Source organism: Aquarana catesbeiana, linkage group LG12 (genome assembly GCF_042186555.1).
Source record: "Aquarana catesbeiana isolate 2022-GZ linkage group LG12, ASM4218655v1, whole genome shotgun sequence".
Taxonomy (NCBI): domain Eukaryota; kingdom Metazoa; phylum Chordata; class Amphibia; order Anura; family Ranidae; genus Aquarana; species Aquarana catesbeiana.
Genome location: NC_133335.1, coordinates 102,957,462 through 102,974,170, shown reverse-complemented (window position 1 = coordinate 102,974,170; position 16,709 = coordinate 102,957,462). Strand labels below are relative to the sequence as shown.

Sequence of the window (16,709 nt, the reverse complement as noted above, 5' to 3'; positions counted from 1 at the left end):
CTACAGTGATTGCACTTCCAAATGCACTTTTGTGGCAAAGTGGATTTGCCTTTCGTAAATAACCCCCTGTATGTGGTTCTTCTATTGATGAAGAATTTCTTATATTTTATATACGGCATGTCAAGGTTAGCTAATTTTGTGTGCATCTGTGCCGTTTGCCTGTTACAGTAGCACTGTAAGTTATATTGAGAGTTAAAGGGGTTGTACACCCTCGTGGTTTTTCACCTCAATGCATTCTATGCATTGAGGTGAAAGTGCACCAGCCTCCCAAAGCCCCCCTTTTACTTACCTGAGCCCGATCGTTCCTGCCCCGGGGAGGAGCACACCCGCTCCAGACTGTGTCTCAGGTCCTAATTGGATAGATTGATAGCAGCCATTGGCTCCAAGTCCTGCTGTCTGTGCCTCGAGGGAGAGCGCTTCTCTGACAGGGCACTCGAGAAGAGGAGGAACCAGGAGCGCTGCTGAGGGACCCCAGAGGAGGAGAATTGGGCCACTCTGTGCAAAACCAACTGCACAGAGGAGGTAAGTACAGTATGACATGTTTGTTTTAAAAAAAAAAAAAAACAAGCGTTTACATATCCTTTAATTGCCTCTGCCTATCTTCTGTGTTCTTATTTACAATATGTGTTTTTTTTTTTTTTTTTTTTTTTTTTTACTCTATAGTAGCAAAAGCTATTTGAAGTAAAAGATATTCTTTTTCATTTTGACACTTTCTTAGGTTGGGCACATGTGGTATGTGCACTGTACATCCCAGAGGTTCAGTTTGCCAATGTTCTGACAATGGAGCCTATTGTCCTGCAATATGTGCCCCATGATCGATTTAATAAGGTAACATTTTATTGTAATATTTATTTATAAAATTTAACCAGGATCCCTTCAGTCTGATTGTAGTTCATCCCACAGACATGCTACATCTGTGAGGAACAGGGACGAGAGAGCAGGGCCGCTTCTGGGGCCTGTATGACCTGTAATCGGCATGGCTGTCGGCAAGCATTTCACGTGACATGGTAGGTGGTACAACTACACTGTCGATTTCTTTGGCCCTGAATATGAATTAAATATTAGATAAACAAAATATTGACACAGATGTTATAGCTGGAGTCAGTATACCCATATTGCATGATTTTTGGTAAAATTAAAAACAGTCTAGAAAGGAGTATATTCGTTACTGAGTCAAATCTAATGAGTTTCAATCTTGAGTTGTGGCAAGTATACTGTATATATGTGTGTGCGTGTGTATCTAATAAATATATATATATATATATATATATATATATATATATATATATATATATATTATACACATCCACACACACAGAGTTGTGCCCATTTATTGACATGCCCCTGGTGGAATTTGTAAGATGTGGACCATCTTTTAAGAGAACATGAGTGACCAGACAGAACACATTTCTTTAGTTTTTTTTTGCCATCTGTGTCCCATTGGGGTGATTTCCCTTCACGTCCTGTTCCATAGCCAAAACAGGAAGTCAGAGGAAATCCCTACAAGGGTGAATCGCCCTAACAGGGGCACAGACAGAAATAAAAACCTAAGAGGTGTTCTAATCCCTCTCCACTCTATCCAGAACTAAAAGAAAGCGTTTTGCCTTTAGTTATGCTTTAACCACTTAACCCTAGGTGGATGTCATATGACGTCCTGGACTTTAGGTGGTGATATGATGCCTGCAGCTACAGGCATCATCCAGATATCTTTTTTTTCAACCGGCGATTCCCTCACGTGTAACAACCATCTTAGCGGTGCTTTTCCAGTCTCTCCCGTTCGATCGGAAAGCTGAAGAATGAATCTGCTGGCGGCGGCGGTTTACTATAGAGCTGGCCGGGGACCAGATGGTTCCCGGCCATCTCTATGACCCTCGGAGAACGACACGACGTCTCCTCCGGCGCCGGCAGATGTAAAACACTGATATTATTTATTTATTTATTTTTTTTAAATCTCAGGCTTTCAGAGGAGAGATGTGGGGACTTATAGACCCCAGATCTCTCCGTAAAGATTACCTGTCATGCCCTATTCCTATTACAAGGGATGTTTATATTCCTTGTAATTGGAATAAAAGTGATCAAAAAAATTTAAATTAAAGTGAAAGTGTAAAAAAATATACAATAATAATTTTTTTTTTTTTTTTTTGAAGCATCCCACCCCCCCGTGCTCACACGCAGAAGCAAACGCGTGCCCGCATATGCGTTCAAACCACACATGTGAGGTATGGCCGCATACGTTAGAGCGAGAGCAAAAATTCTAGCACAAGACCTCCTCTGTAACTCTAAACTTGTAACCTTTAAAAAAAATTTAAAGCGTTGCCTATAGAGATTTTTAAGTACCAAAGCTATTCCACGAGTGTGCGCAATTTTAAAGAGTGACCTGTTGTTGGGTATCTATTTATGCAGCGTAACATTATCTTTCACATTATCAAAAAAATTGGGGTAAATATTGGGTTTTGTTTTTTTTTTTAATTCATGAAAGTGTTTTTTTCACAAAAAAAAAAATCACGTTTGAAAAATTGCTGCGCAAATACCATGTGACATAAAAAATGCAACGACTGCCATTTTATTACCAAGGGTGTAAAAAAAAAAAAAAAAAAAATTATATATATATATATATATATATATATATATATATATATATATATATATATATATATATATATATATATATATATATATATATATATATATATATATATATATATATATATATATATATATATATATATATAAAAATTTTTTTTGGGGGGGGGGGTTCTGAATAATTTTGCTAGCAAAAAAATTATGATTTTTACATGTAGGAGAGGAATGCCAAACTTGGCTTGGGCTGGAAGTGGTTAAGGGCTGGTTCACAGCAGAATGAATGCGTTCCCGACAGCCTATTCATTTAAAGCAGTGGTAAACCGTATCCAAAAAAAAAAATTAGGCCCCCGGGTAGTTTAAGTCATAATGTACTAGTATGCATCGCATACTAGCATATTATGACAGACTTAACTGAAAACAAAGCCCTCCAGTGGTGCTCTGTCACCGCTGAAGGAGCTTCCATCTTCACCTGGTCTTCTTTCTGGGTTCCTGGGCTTTGGCCATATGAATGGCCAAGTCGGCCATGATGTCACTCCCGCTCATGCATGCGGGAGTCACTGTTTGCGGCATGGCTCTGAAAGAACGGCACAGGTATGCCGCTCCTTGAGAGCGCATGCGCCAGGGAACCTCTCTGGCTGCATCTAAAGTAAATATATCCTAAATGGTGCACGTTTAGAAGATATGTACAGATACTATAGGTAAGACTTATTAAAGGCTTACCCGTAGGTAAAAATCATACACGGGAGTGTCCTCCTACTTTAATTGGGCTACCAAATGCATGGGAACACGCAAAAAGTAAGGCAGGCATTATTTTTAAAATTGCACCGCATCAAACCACATGGTACTGCGGTACCGTGCGTTTTTTGGTGGCCGCATACACACCCACGTTTGCCAGATGCGTAGTAGTACCATTAACAATTAATGGCACTTGCTCATGTCTAAAGAGGGCAGCGCATTTCCCGCATTGTTTTAATTGATATTTGGCAGCACGCAAATCGTTTCTCAGTTTTATCAGGCATTTCCTGCACCGTGATTCAAATTAAACTATTAGGTTTAACAGAATAGCACAATCATTGAACAAACCATATCAATAAAGAAAAAAAATGTCCTTTTCAGAAGTTTGTATACACTATGCACTCCACCAGAATAGGGAAATGGACCAGTGAACCGCCGCGCATAGTGAGTGGACCAGCTTTTGCTCCGGAGGGGAGGAGCCAGGGATATCAGCAAAAAATAGGCACGTTTGGTGCGTCAAAGTAGTCAATACACCAGTGATCTCTGTCACTTTAGATGTTACATTCTGCCATATGTGTTTCAGTGCCTCACAGCTCCAAAATATATGTAGGTAAGTCCCCTTGTCTGGGCACCCTCTGAAACAGTTTTCTGAAACAGCTGGGAAAAATTTGTGTAGCTTAGAAGGCGTGTAGTACCATCTTGTGTGTAATTTCACCACTGTTTCTTTAACTGCCACTGACTTTGTGCATTTATGCATATTGGTGATCCTGTCGGTCCACTCCTCCGAAGAGGCCACCTGGCCGGTCTCCGCCTCTCAGCCAAGCATAGCAGCTGATTTTTCCAGAAGGCCAAGACCCCCAAGTAGTTATAGAGTAGAGAGATTGTCCCTCTGTCTCTAGATGAGGGGCTGCAGAGCCCCTCAAATATAGAGGTCACCTCCCACGTCTTCCGAGGAAAGTGGGTGTTAAACAAATGTCTGATTTGCAAGTACCTGTGGAATTCTGTCTTTGGTAGGGAGTGGGAGGTTTGTGGTGACGAGAAAGAGCTGATCACCCTGTCCTTTTGTAAGGCCTCCAGGGTAACCAGGTCCTTAGAGATCCACAGGGAGAAACCCCTTGAGGAAGGGAATGTGGGTTTAAACACAGGGTCCCCAAGAAAGGATGCCAACCTGGGATTGGATGGGAGTAAGGAGAACTTCTTCCTGACAAAGTCCATAAATGTAGAGACTGTCCTACCACTGCATTTAGAGCAGAAACATCTTTTGGGCGAACAGAGGTGGCCCATAATAGACTCTGTAGCAAATATGGGGCTATTGAGGCACGCTCAAAGCGGAGCCATGGGATACTATGTGGGGGAGTGTGCTATTGTGCTAGCTGTAACAGTCTGGCAGCCAGGTAATAAAGCCAGAGGTTTGGCAAACCTAGTCCACCTCTGTCACGAGGTCTGTATATCATTCCCTTACCCAAGCAGGGTTTTTTATTTTGCCAAAGTTATTGACATCTCTTTGGATTTCAACTATTGTCTGGCGGGATACATAATTAGGGAGTGCTCTAAAAAAAAATAAAAGCTTAGGGAGAATGGACATTTTCACTGCTTGGATTCTACCTAAGAATGTGATATGGTATAGGATCCATGTGTGTAGTAGTTGTCTGACGCGAGAAAACACGGGAGGGTAGTTAGCCTGGTATATCTTCTGAAGCGATGGGGCTAATTTAATGCCTAAGTAAGATAAAGTCTGAGCTTCCATAGAGAACCCAAAATTAGATTGGATAGACAAGGTAATGTTTGGGGGTAGGTTTATAGGAAGGGCAGCGCATTTAGAGATGTTAACCCCCAATCCCGAAACTTCGTGGAAAGTGTAGAGTGGAGATGAGGTTGGGTAGGGACACTGTCGGGTCGGTCAGGAACATTAGGAAGTCGTCTGCATACAAACTCAGTTTGTATTCTTGCTCGCCCTTTACATATCCTCTGATGTTGGGGTCCAAAAAAATGGAGCGGGCCAGGGGCTCGATGGCTAGAGCAAATAAAAGTGGCGACAGGGGGCACCCCTGTCTGGTTCCCATGCCTAGTGTGAGGTAGTTGGAGTTGCAGCCTGGGAGTCTAATTCGGGTGCGAGGGTGGTGGTACAGTGCTCGCAAACTGTGAATTAAGGCCCCTGTGATGCCAAATCTTTCAAGGGTCAGTTCTAGGTATGGCCATAGCACACTGTCAAAAGCCTTGTGAATATCAAGGCTTAGGAGTAGCACTTTATTTGTGGGTAAGTCTGCATCTTGAATAATGTTGGAGGCCAGTCTAATGTTGTCTGTAATTTGTCTGGTCCTGATGGCGGCGACCAGACGGAGGAGGACACATCCATGCGGGTAGACACCGCTAAAGTGTTGGAAGCTGTCGCTACATGCCAGACAAAGCTCACTACCGAGATCGAGGAGGTGAAAGTCGATATATCCTTGGTAAGGCAGGACTTCCAGAAACTGAGGGAGAGAGTCACAGAGGCAGAAGCCCGCCTCAGCAGGGTGGAGGATTCTCTCCCCCCCCTTTAGAATTCCACATACACCATGCAGCTGCAAGTAAACCAGCTCCTGCAGAAACAGGATGATATCAAGAACAGACTCCGCAGATGTAATCTCCGGTTCATAGGTCTGCCAGAGGGGGTGGAGGGGAAGGACTCCCCTACATTCTTGGAAAAGCTGCTATGTGATATTTATGGGAAGGAGGCTTTCTCCCCCACGTTCGTTGTTGAGCATGACCGCATGTCCGGCAGACCTCCACCGGCTGGAGCACCCTCGCGCACCTTCATTGCGAAGTTTCTCAACTTCAGAGATAGAGATGCAATCCTACGCCTCAGCAGAGAGAAGGGAAACATCCCTTTTGGAAACAAAATGATTGCTAAATTCCAAGACTTCTCCGCAGAGGTTCAAGGCAGATACAAGTCGTTCACTTCGCATCAAGAATGTCAAGTACGCCATGTTTCCTGCTGGGCTGTGCGTGGAAGGGGAGGACAGGGCACACTTTTTTGAGGATCTGGAGGCCACCCTGGCATGGATTGAGCAGAGAGAGACACATAGATAAGTAACTGCATATTACTCTTTATCATCTCCCTATACCTGAACAAGTCACACTCCTCACTCCCACAGTTTAAACTTCCCTTGAGTATTGCTTGCAATGCCCACTTACCGCAAAAATGTGACCTAGAAGTATATGAAACTTGTCTGCATGAACTCTGAACAGCCCTGGACATGAACTCCTATTAAAAAGCCTGATGGCTGCTCATAATATTGCAGACACCTACTATATACATCCATACCCAGATATTTGCACCCAGAGAAACCTCATGGTTTCTACCCCCACCTTTGGGTCAACTTAAATTTTTTTTTCTTTTTTCTTTTTCTTATTATTACTCTGATAACAACTGCTTTTAACAGCTTGTTGCAGCTGAGAAAGACACTACCCTAGTGAGCTCGCTATACAGAGTGAGCAAAGTCCTTTAATGTGCAACGTTATACAGTGAAGTTTCGCCCCATGTTACAATACCTGCAACCTGAGTAGGATAGAACTGATCAGCATTGAATTACACAGATCATGTGTAACTGGCAGTAAGCCTATTACTCATGCCATAGTAAAGTACCTACAAAACCTGATAACTTTTAACTTTTCCTCCATTGGTTGGGCATTGTTTATGCCACGTTGGCAGTTAGGAGTACAAGCCCGCACCAGTTTGGGTCAGTGCAGGACGGGGAGGGGGGAATGTAAGCTTTTTTATGTTGAGAGAAAAGTTCATGCACTATGTCATAGATTTATGTTTATGCTACAATGACAAACCAGTTAGTCTGTTAAAACATATCCTATACTATTCTGTACATATTAGGACAAACCCTGGGGGGATGCTGAGATCTGGAGCTCCACAATCTATTTCACACCTGGTTAAATAGCCACCTTGAAATTCCTTACATGGGATGTCCGTGGCTATTTTTTTTTTTTATATTTTTTTTCCTTTGCTATCAGTTTTTAAAATACTTTTTTTTTTTTTTTTTTCTGACACTTTTTAAACATACTTTTTTTTTTTTTTTTTTTTTCTGCTAATTAAGGGGAGTGGTTAATTGTTCCCAGGTGTATAAAAGTGTCTACACACACTCCCCTGGAGCTTGCTCCCAGCTGATGGTGGCTTGCATGTGGATTTTGTGAACACAAGTGGAATTTTTGAACTAAAGTGGGAGAGTTAATAACCAGGAGTTGAAAACAGGAGTTTAAACAGAAGTCTTCAAATCTGTAAGTAACATCTTAAACTTCCCTTAAGTAATTGTATTGTAACTGGGAAATGAGTGCTAGCAGGGTTGAAGGTTTTGCTCAGTGCACAGTGTGCCACATGTATGCAAAATTGGTGCAACAGCTCCAGGATGCATACCGCTGTGACAGATGTGAGCAGGTTGCCCTTCTGGAAGCTCGCATTAGAGATCTGGAGGAGCAAGTTGCAACACTGGGCAGAAAGGACAACCTTGAAGGGGGTCCTCTGCTCGCTGAGCAGGTGGTCAGTAGGGTTGATGTGGGGGGTGGAGGGGCAAGTCAGGATTATCAGATAGGAAGATGGGTTAATGTAGTTAGAGGGAGTGGAAGGGGCTCGCAGAATAGGAAGGCCAGTCCTGTGTTTGTGCATCAAAACAAATTTGCCAAGTTGGGTGAAGATGTGGAGGTGGCAAACACAGAGGTGGCAGCCCTAGATGTCACTGCTATCCCTAACAGCCGGGAGAGCAGCCCATCTAGTAAAGGTGGTGAGGGGAGTGCAGGTAGGCCTAGACAGTTGGTGGTTATAGGGGATTCTATAATCAGAAGGACTGATAGAATAATTTGTCGCCAGGATCGCCTCAACCGAATGGTTTGCTGTCTCCCTGGTGCTAGGGTTCGGCATGTGGTGGACCGGGTGGATAAATTACTGGGAGGGGCTGGGCATGACCCAGCGGTCTTGGTCCACGTTGGAACCAATGACAGTATACATGGAAGGTGGAGGCTCCTTAAGAATCAATTTAAAGAACTAGGCTGCAAGTTGAAGGGAAGGACCTCCAAGGTGATATTCTCTGAAATATTGCCTGTGCCATGCGCAACACAGGAAAGGCAGTGGGTGATTAGAGAGCTGAATGCATGGCTCAAGACCTGGTGTAGGGAGGAGGGATTTGGGTTTCTAGAGCACTGGGCTGACTTTTCATTTGGGTGCAACCTATATGCTAAAGACGGTTTGCACTTGAATGGAAGGGGGTCTGCTGTGCTGGGGGAGAGGTTTATAGGAAGGCTGGAGGAGTATTTAAACTAGGATTGAGGGGGGAGGGTGAACTAGAATTACATCAAGAAGACAGGTCAGTTAGGGGTCAGACATTAATGGAGGGTGGAATGGGGACAGATGGGGGGAGGGTTATGGCAGGTGTCAAGAAATTTCCCATGTTGCAAACAGCCATTGGAAACTGTAGTGCCATTTGTACTACTAAAAAATGTATGAAAAACACCAGACCAAAATGTAATAATGCATTAAAGTGTTTGTTCACCAATGCCAGAAGTCTGCCAAGCAAAATAGGTGAGTTGGAAGCTCTGGTGCATGAAGTGAACTATGATGTAATCGGTATTACTGAAACTTGGCTTCAATCCTCACATGACTGGGCTATTAATATTCCTGGCTATGCACTCTTTCGGAGAGACAGGGTAAAAAGGAAAGGTGGCGGGGTCTGTCTCTATGTGAGAAGTGATCTCAAAGCAAGTGTGAAAGAGGACCTGATTGATGGAGAGTGTGATGAGTCTGAAGCATTATGGGTGGAACTACATATAGATGGGCGTAGTTCAAAGTTAATCATTGGAGTTTGTTATAGACCACCCAATGTTAACGAGGAGGTGGAGACTCAGCTCCTTGCACAGATGGAAAGGGCTGCAAGGGCTGGGACAGTGATAATAATGGGAGATTTTAACTACCCAGAAATTGACTGGAGTAATGGCACTGCTGGGACAGTTAAAGGGCAAAAATTTATAAACCTAGTACAGGACAATTTTATGGTCCAGTTTATTGAGGCCCCAACTAGGAATGAAGCTCTGTTGGACCTGGTAATCTCAAACCATGCAGAGCTTATTACTAATGTGCAGATAAAGGAACACCTGGGTAGCAGTGACCATAACATGATTTCATTTGATGTTAGCTGTAAACAAGAAATACATAAGGGAAAGATAAAAACACTTAACTTCAAGAGAGCAAATTTTCCAAGGATGAGGGCTGCTCTCGAGGACTTAGACTGGGAGGGAATATTGGCAGCGATAAACATAGAACAGAAATGGGAATTCTTCAAAAAGACTGTTTGGGACCTCACTGCAAAGTATATTCCCATGGGCAATAAGTTTAAAAGGCTAAAAAGAAAACCTATGTGGCTCACGGTCAAAGTTAGAAAAGCTATAAACAATAAGAAAAGAGCTTTTAAAAAATATAAAAATGAAGGAACACTAGTGTCATTTAAATGCTACAAAGAATTTAACAGAATATGTAAAAAGGAAATCAAGGGTGCAAAAATTCAAAATGAACGAGAGATCGCAAAAAATAGTAGGACAAACCCCAAAAAATTCTTCAAATATATTAATAGTAAAAAGGTCAGGTCTGAGCATGTAGGCCCTTTACAAAATAATCTAGAGTGGGTGACTGGGGACAAGGAGAAGGCTAATTTATTAAATACTTTCTTCAGCTCTGTATATACAAAAGAGCATGGGGAAGCTCATGTCCATAAGGGGGGTGGTATTGACACAGCCCCCAATGATCCACAATGGCTCAAAAGGGATATGGTCCAGAAATATTTAGACAGAATAAAGGTGGATAAAGCACCTGGACCTGATGGCATCCACCCACGGATCCTAAAAGAATTGAGCTCTGTAATTTCAAAGCCATTGTATCTAATTTTTAGGGACTCATTAATGACGGGAATAGTACCGCTGGATTGGCGCAGGGCAAACGTGGTGCCTATATTTAAAAAGGGATCAAAGTCTTTACCAAGTAACTATAGACCTGTTAGTTTAACTTCTATAGTTGGGAAGATACTGGAGCGTTTAATAAAAGACCACATAGACGAGTTCTTGCTGGAAAAAAACATTTTAAGCAACAGACAGCATGGGTTCATGAAAGACAGAAGTTGTCAGACAAACCTGATTTCTTTTTATGAAGAGGTAAGTAAAACCTTGGACAGAGGGGTGGCTGTGGACGTGGTTTATTTGGATTTTGCAAAAGCGTTTGATACAGTTCCGCACACACGGCTCATGTGTAAGTTAAAGTCTACAGGCTTGGAAATATCAGTTTGTAAATGGATAGAAAACTGGCTAAAAGACAGAATTCAGAGAGTAGTGGTTAATGATTCTTACTCTGAATGGTCTAAGGTTATCAGTGGTGTACCCCAAGGTTCAGTGCTGGGACCCTTACTCTTTAATATCTTTATAAATGATATTGGATCTGGGATCAAAAGTAACATTTCTGTCTTTGCAGATGACACCAAGCTATGCAGTGGAATAACGTCCTTACAGGATGTCTCCAATTTACAAGATGACCTCAATGCTCTGTCTAATTGGGCGACTATGTGGCAGATGAGGTTTAATGTTGAGAAATGTAAAGTTATGCACTTGGGGGCTAAGAATATGCATGCATCATACATGCTAGGGGGAGTACAACTGGGGGAATCTGTAGTGGAGAAGGATCTGGGGGTTTTGGTAGATCATAAGCTCAATAATAGCATGCAATGCCAAGCTGCGGTTTCCAAAGCGAGCAAAGTTCTTTCTTGTATTAAGAGAGGTATGGACTCCAGAGAGAGAGATATCATTTTGCCCCTGTTCAAATCATTAGTAAGACCTCATCTGGAATATGCAGTTCAGTTTTGGACACCAGTTCTCAAAAAGGATATCGGGGAACTGGAGAAAGTGCAGAGAAGGGCAACCAAACTGATAAGAGGCATGGGGGAGCTCAGCTATGAGGAAAGATTAGAGGAACTGAATTTGTTCACTCTTGAGAAGAGGAGAATAAGGGGGGATATGATCAACATGTTTAAATATATAAGGGGTCCATATAGTGAACTTGGTGTTGAGTTATTCACTTTACGGTCAACACAGAGGACAAGGGGGCACTCTTTACGACTGGAGGAAAAGAGATTTCATCTCCAAATACGGAAAGGTTTCTTCACAGTAAGAGCTGTGAAAATGTGGAATAGACTCCCTCCAGAGGTGGTTCTGGCCAGCTCAGTAGATTGCTTTAAGAAAGGCCTGGATACTTTCCTAAATGTACATAATATAACTGGGTACTGACATTTATAGGTAAAGTTGATCCAGGGAAAATCCGATTGCCTCTCTGGGATCAGGAAGGAATTTTTTCCCCTGCTGTAGCAAATTGGAGCATGCTCTGCTGGGGTTTTTTGCCTTCCTCTGGATCAACTGTGGGTATAGTATTGGGTATATTGGATTGTACGTTTTTTTTTTTTTTTTTTTTTTTATGGTTGGACTGGATGGACTTGTGTCTTTTTTCAACCTGACTAACTATGTAACTATGTAACTATGTAACTATGAGGGATCCATTTAAAAGGTCTGCTGTATTCTCAATACTCAAGAAACAACATGCAGATATAGCGGTCCTGGTGTAAACACATGCTGAAGACCCAATACTAAGGGCATTTAAACGCCCGTGGATAGGATGGGCTTACATTCAGTCTACACTGCTCAGTCTAGAGGGGTGTCAGTCCTTATCTCAAAAAGCACCCACCTCGAGCCTCAGGACTCCGTGATAGACCCAGAAGGTAGATACGTATTCTTGAAGGTTAAAATACATGGGGAAGTATTATTGATACTGGCTTTCTATGTTCCACCACCATTTAGTTCGACTATCTTTTCAATTGGATTTGGCTTTATGGCACTGCACCCCTCTACTCCAGTGGTATGGCTGGGAGATTTCAATAACTAATGTTGTAAAGCGCTGCGTAAACTGTCGGCGCTATATAAATCCTGTATTATAATAATTATAATAATAATGTCCTCGACCCTAGCTTGGATAGACTGTCAATCCACAACTGCCCCACTACCAGCCCACCCGACTCGGTTTGCTAGGATGCTGACGGTCTTTAACCTAATAGACACTTGGAGGTCCAAAAATCCCATAACAAAGGCATACTCTTGCTTCTCCTCATCTCACCACTCCATGTCTCGTATCGACCTGATCCTTATATCCCAATCTTTGCTGCCAAGACTGACTGAAACAGGGTTCTCCTGCATATCACTCTCTGACTATAGTCCCTATTGGACCATGTTGTCCCTACCACATGATAAACCACCAGTCACATGGAGGCTAAACCCCCTCTGGCTGACATTGTTCCCAGAGGATGATGATATTGGCACAGACTAGGAGCAATACTTAGCTATAAATGAAGACGAAAACAATAATGAGGGCAGAAACAATCAAAACTCAGCACCACATCCCATAAAAATTGTAAACAAAAAGAGGGGAAATTGGGGTAAATAACCCAGAGACTTTTAAGGTGCTTGTGATATGAGGTAGGTGGAGTTGAACGACATGTACAGCTAATCCCATAAAAAGTTTTTTTATTACGATTGATACAAATTACAAAACATGATTAAAAAATATATTTCAATATCCACATTCAATTTTGATAGACAGTAGGCATGAGGAAAATACCAGTCAGTAGATACCACTCAACATGGTTCACTCATTTAGAGCTTCCTCAGGAGTTTAGGTATAGTTTATGGTATACTTGGAATGATAAGATATCTTATTGCATAGAATTAAACAACCACACAGTATAGAATATGCGTATGGGTGAACATGTCATATAAAGCTTTAAAGAGCTGAAAAAAAATCAAAGAATCGAATGGCAATCAAACATCAATCAAAATAATCTTACCGGGCTGCTAAAGGTTAAGTATAAATTGAATTGGTAAACAAGAGTTTCTAAAGAATAACATCAGAGATACAAGACATCAGGTGAGTTTCTCAAACACGAGTTCCTGTCTGAAATGGCCACAGAAGGACACAGAATTGATCTATCCTTGATGGAAAGATGAAATGGTATAAGAAATGGAATAACCAACCAGATGGGGTTCAGAAAGGTGCATCAACTCTGGGTACTAATTTGATATGAACAGTTACCTTGGGTAGAATCAAAACTCTTTTGCTAGATGCCAAAAATTCCTCACTGCAAACCAGGGCGGCAGTACAGGGTCACCATATCATGGAGATTCCCAGCTGATGATTGAAAAATCAAGGGGATCTTGATAGGATCCCAGGGTATAGGTGCATGAAGATATAGGCTAAGGGAACAAAAATAGAGAAAAGGGTAGTGGTAAAATAAGGTCCATATGTGTAAGCCACTCAGAGATCAAGTGGAGCCGCATATGAGACACTTACCTATAATAATGATTCAAACAGGCAGGAGGTGGGGGAGAAACATCCTCTCCCCTGGACGGGATGCCTACGACAGAGGATTGCGGCATGAAGCCGCATTCTTGTAGTCCTTCTATCCCGGTGGCGTCTGACATCACGACCGGGATGCGGACGTATGACGAGGAGGCCCAGGGTAAAGGGCGTGTGGGTAGTGGGGGGGCGGAGGCATAACGGCGTGATGCTGAAAGCGTCATTGCCTGCAATGCGCATGCGCCAAGTGGTCAGGTGTGCGTAGCACGTTGATTGTCACGGCAGAAGCCGGCAGCGCCATCTTAAAAAGCGGGATAAGGCGAGCGCATCAATTATCATGGCAAAAGGCCAGCAACGCCATCTTAAGAGAGGGAAGAATCTGAATATACTGAATGTCAAATAAAAAATTAAATAGCAGATGGCACATTTGTAATAAATCGAAAAAAAGATGGCACATTTGTAGTAAAGTTGCTGGAAAAGATATAATATCCACAGCACATCCTATCCTGGGGTTAACACCTCTAGGGCTACCAAATGAAGGGCGATTGATTATTCGCACAGTTCATTGAGTGCCCCTGGCGTCCGTGTGAACCAAAAATAAAGAGACCGGATACAGGATGGATGAAAACTCAGATGATGCCTGAATGATACTGATACTAGCTATAATCGTTAAAGTATTAATAGTAGTAATAGATGGCATTGCTAGCTTTTTGCCATGATAATTGATGCGCTCGGCTTATCCCCCTTTTTAAGATGGGGCTGCCGGCTTCTGTAATGACAATCAACGTGCTACGCACACCTGACCACTTGGCGCATGCGCATTGCAGGCAATCACGCTTTCTTTTTTATAAATTCTTTATTTAACAAGAAAGAACATGCGGATACAGAACGCCCCACAGGGTATTATACAAAGACAGTAAAAGCTGTACATCACCCTATCCATTGTTACACAAATGTAAAAACACTTTACTAAAAGTCTCCTAATGGGATAAAGTCACTCTGCGATCCTCTGCGATCCGCATGGCTCCTTTAATTTTCACGGCATGGGCTGTCTTATAAGGGAGTAATTAGGGGAAAAAAGCCGGTTTTCCACCGGCCCTTAGAAGTCGTTATCCGACAAATCATCATCGGATAGGACCAGAAACAGAGACAAGAAAAAAAGTTGAAGGAAATAGAGGAGGAAGAGAGAAGGGGGGGGGGGGGGGGGAGAGAGAGAGAGAGAGAGAGAGAAAAAAAGGGGGGGGGAGGGGTGGAGGAGGAGGGAGGAGAGGGAAGTATATGTCACAGCCAGTCCCCCAGGGATATTTTTACAGGTATTCCCCTCATGGAGGTTGGTTCACCAGCTGTCCGTATTCCTCGGAATAGATACATTCGTGACAAAAGTACAATTTCTTGGAGAATTTCTCATTTAAACCTTTTTCCGTGGCCACCAAGTCCTCCATCGAGTGTAAGTCCGCTACTCTTTTCAACCATGTCGCCACCGTCGGAGGCTGGGTCTGTTTCCAATACAATAGAATGTAGCCTTTTGCCGCCGTGAGCAAGAATGGCAATATAGATCTCCTGTAGTTCTTGGTCGGGATCTCATGGTGATGCAAAAGGAAGAACTCGGGGGACTCCAGCAACACCCGATCCGTGAACTTTTGGACAATGCGATGGACCTCAGTCCAAAAGGGCCGCACCAACCTGCATCACCAGAAAACATGGAGCAGGGAACCCACCTCTTCTCCACATCTCCAACACAGGTCTGTGCTCTGGGGAAACCTCTTGTGGATTCTTACTGGCGTGTAATACCACCGGGACAGCACTTTGTATCTCACCTCTTGGTGTCTCGCACATATGGAAGTCTTATGAGAGAAAAAAATGATCCGCTCAACCTGTTTGGCTGTGAATTTTAACCCCAGATCACCCTCCCACTTGTCAATGTAGGGGGGGTCTGACATCCGGCTGTGGGGACACCAGAAGATGGTATGTTAGAGAAATCGCGTGTCTCAATGGAGAGCAGTTCAAAAGGAGTTAGTTGCCTACCGAAATCAGCTGGTGAGGGCAGTGAGCTAATAAAATGAGACAGTTGGCTCTTTTGCCAGAAAGAGAGTCCCCGCAGTGCTGGGTCATCTAAGATTTGTTGTCTATTTTTCCATTGACCGTTGATGAGATAATGCCTGGCCTGTGATCTCTCATTTAGTTTCATATCTTGGAATCTGGGATCCCTAAGTCCCGGAGTGAAAGCCAGGTTGCCCACTACTGGGGTGAGTGGAGAAGGGAGTGGTGCGAGAGACAGGTCTTGGAAAACTTTCCAAGCCATCCGGATGGTCACCCCTACTGTGGGGTGAGACAGTACCCGTTTTGGCAAAGGTTGCTGACACCAGGGCATTTGGTCAAAACGGACTCCTGCTAAGGAATTTTCTATTTGTACCCATTGTTTCAGGGTAGCATGTCTGCTCCAGTCTAATATGCGGGTTAAATGGCAAGCTGTGTGGTAGAGGATGGCGTCAGGTAGGGCAATGCTGCCACTCAATTTTGGAAGTCTGAGTAATATTTGTGCCAAGCGTGGAGGCTTACCAGCCCATATAAAGTGAGTTATCACTCTGTTTACCGCTTTCAAGAAAGCGAGAGGAATTTGTATTGGAAGTGTCTGAAAATGATAAGAGTCTGGGCATAATATTCATTTTCACTATGCTGCAACCTCCAAACCAGGTAAAGAGACCATGCTGCCATTCCTTCAGATCTTTTTTTATCGCTGTCAGGAGAGGGGGGGAGTTGAGAGGAAAAATATCATCTGTCTTGCCAGGTAACCTGATACCCAAATATTTGATATATGAAGTGACCCATTTAAAAGGGAAATCCGATCTGAGTAGTGTGTTTAAGGCGGATGGCAAATTAACATCGAGAGCTTCCGATTTCTGGTAGTTGATACGGTATTGCGATAGTCCCTTGTGTGTCTTTAGTTCCTTAAGCAAATTCGGGATGGACACTAGGG

At 43.0% G+C, this 16,709-nt stretch overlaps 1 protein-coding gene across 5 annotated transcripts in view; it reads left to right on the top strand.

The window, feature by feature from the left end:
- Positions 1-16,709, top strand: part of MLLT6 (MLLT6, PHD finger containing) — a 362,286-nt gene that overhangs the window by 125,181 nt on the left and 220,396 nt on the right. For all 5 annotated transcript variants that reach the window (XM_073608237.1, XM_073608239.1, XM_073608240.1 and 2 more), the window contains 2 exons: positions 719-828; positions 904-1,007. In XM_073608237.1, coding sequence (XP_073464338.1) covers positions 719-828; positions 904-1,007 — 214 coding nt within the window. The remainder of the gene's footprint in view (positions 1-718; positions 829-903; positions 1,008-16,709) is intronic.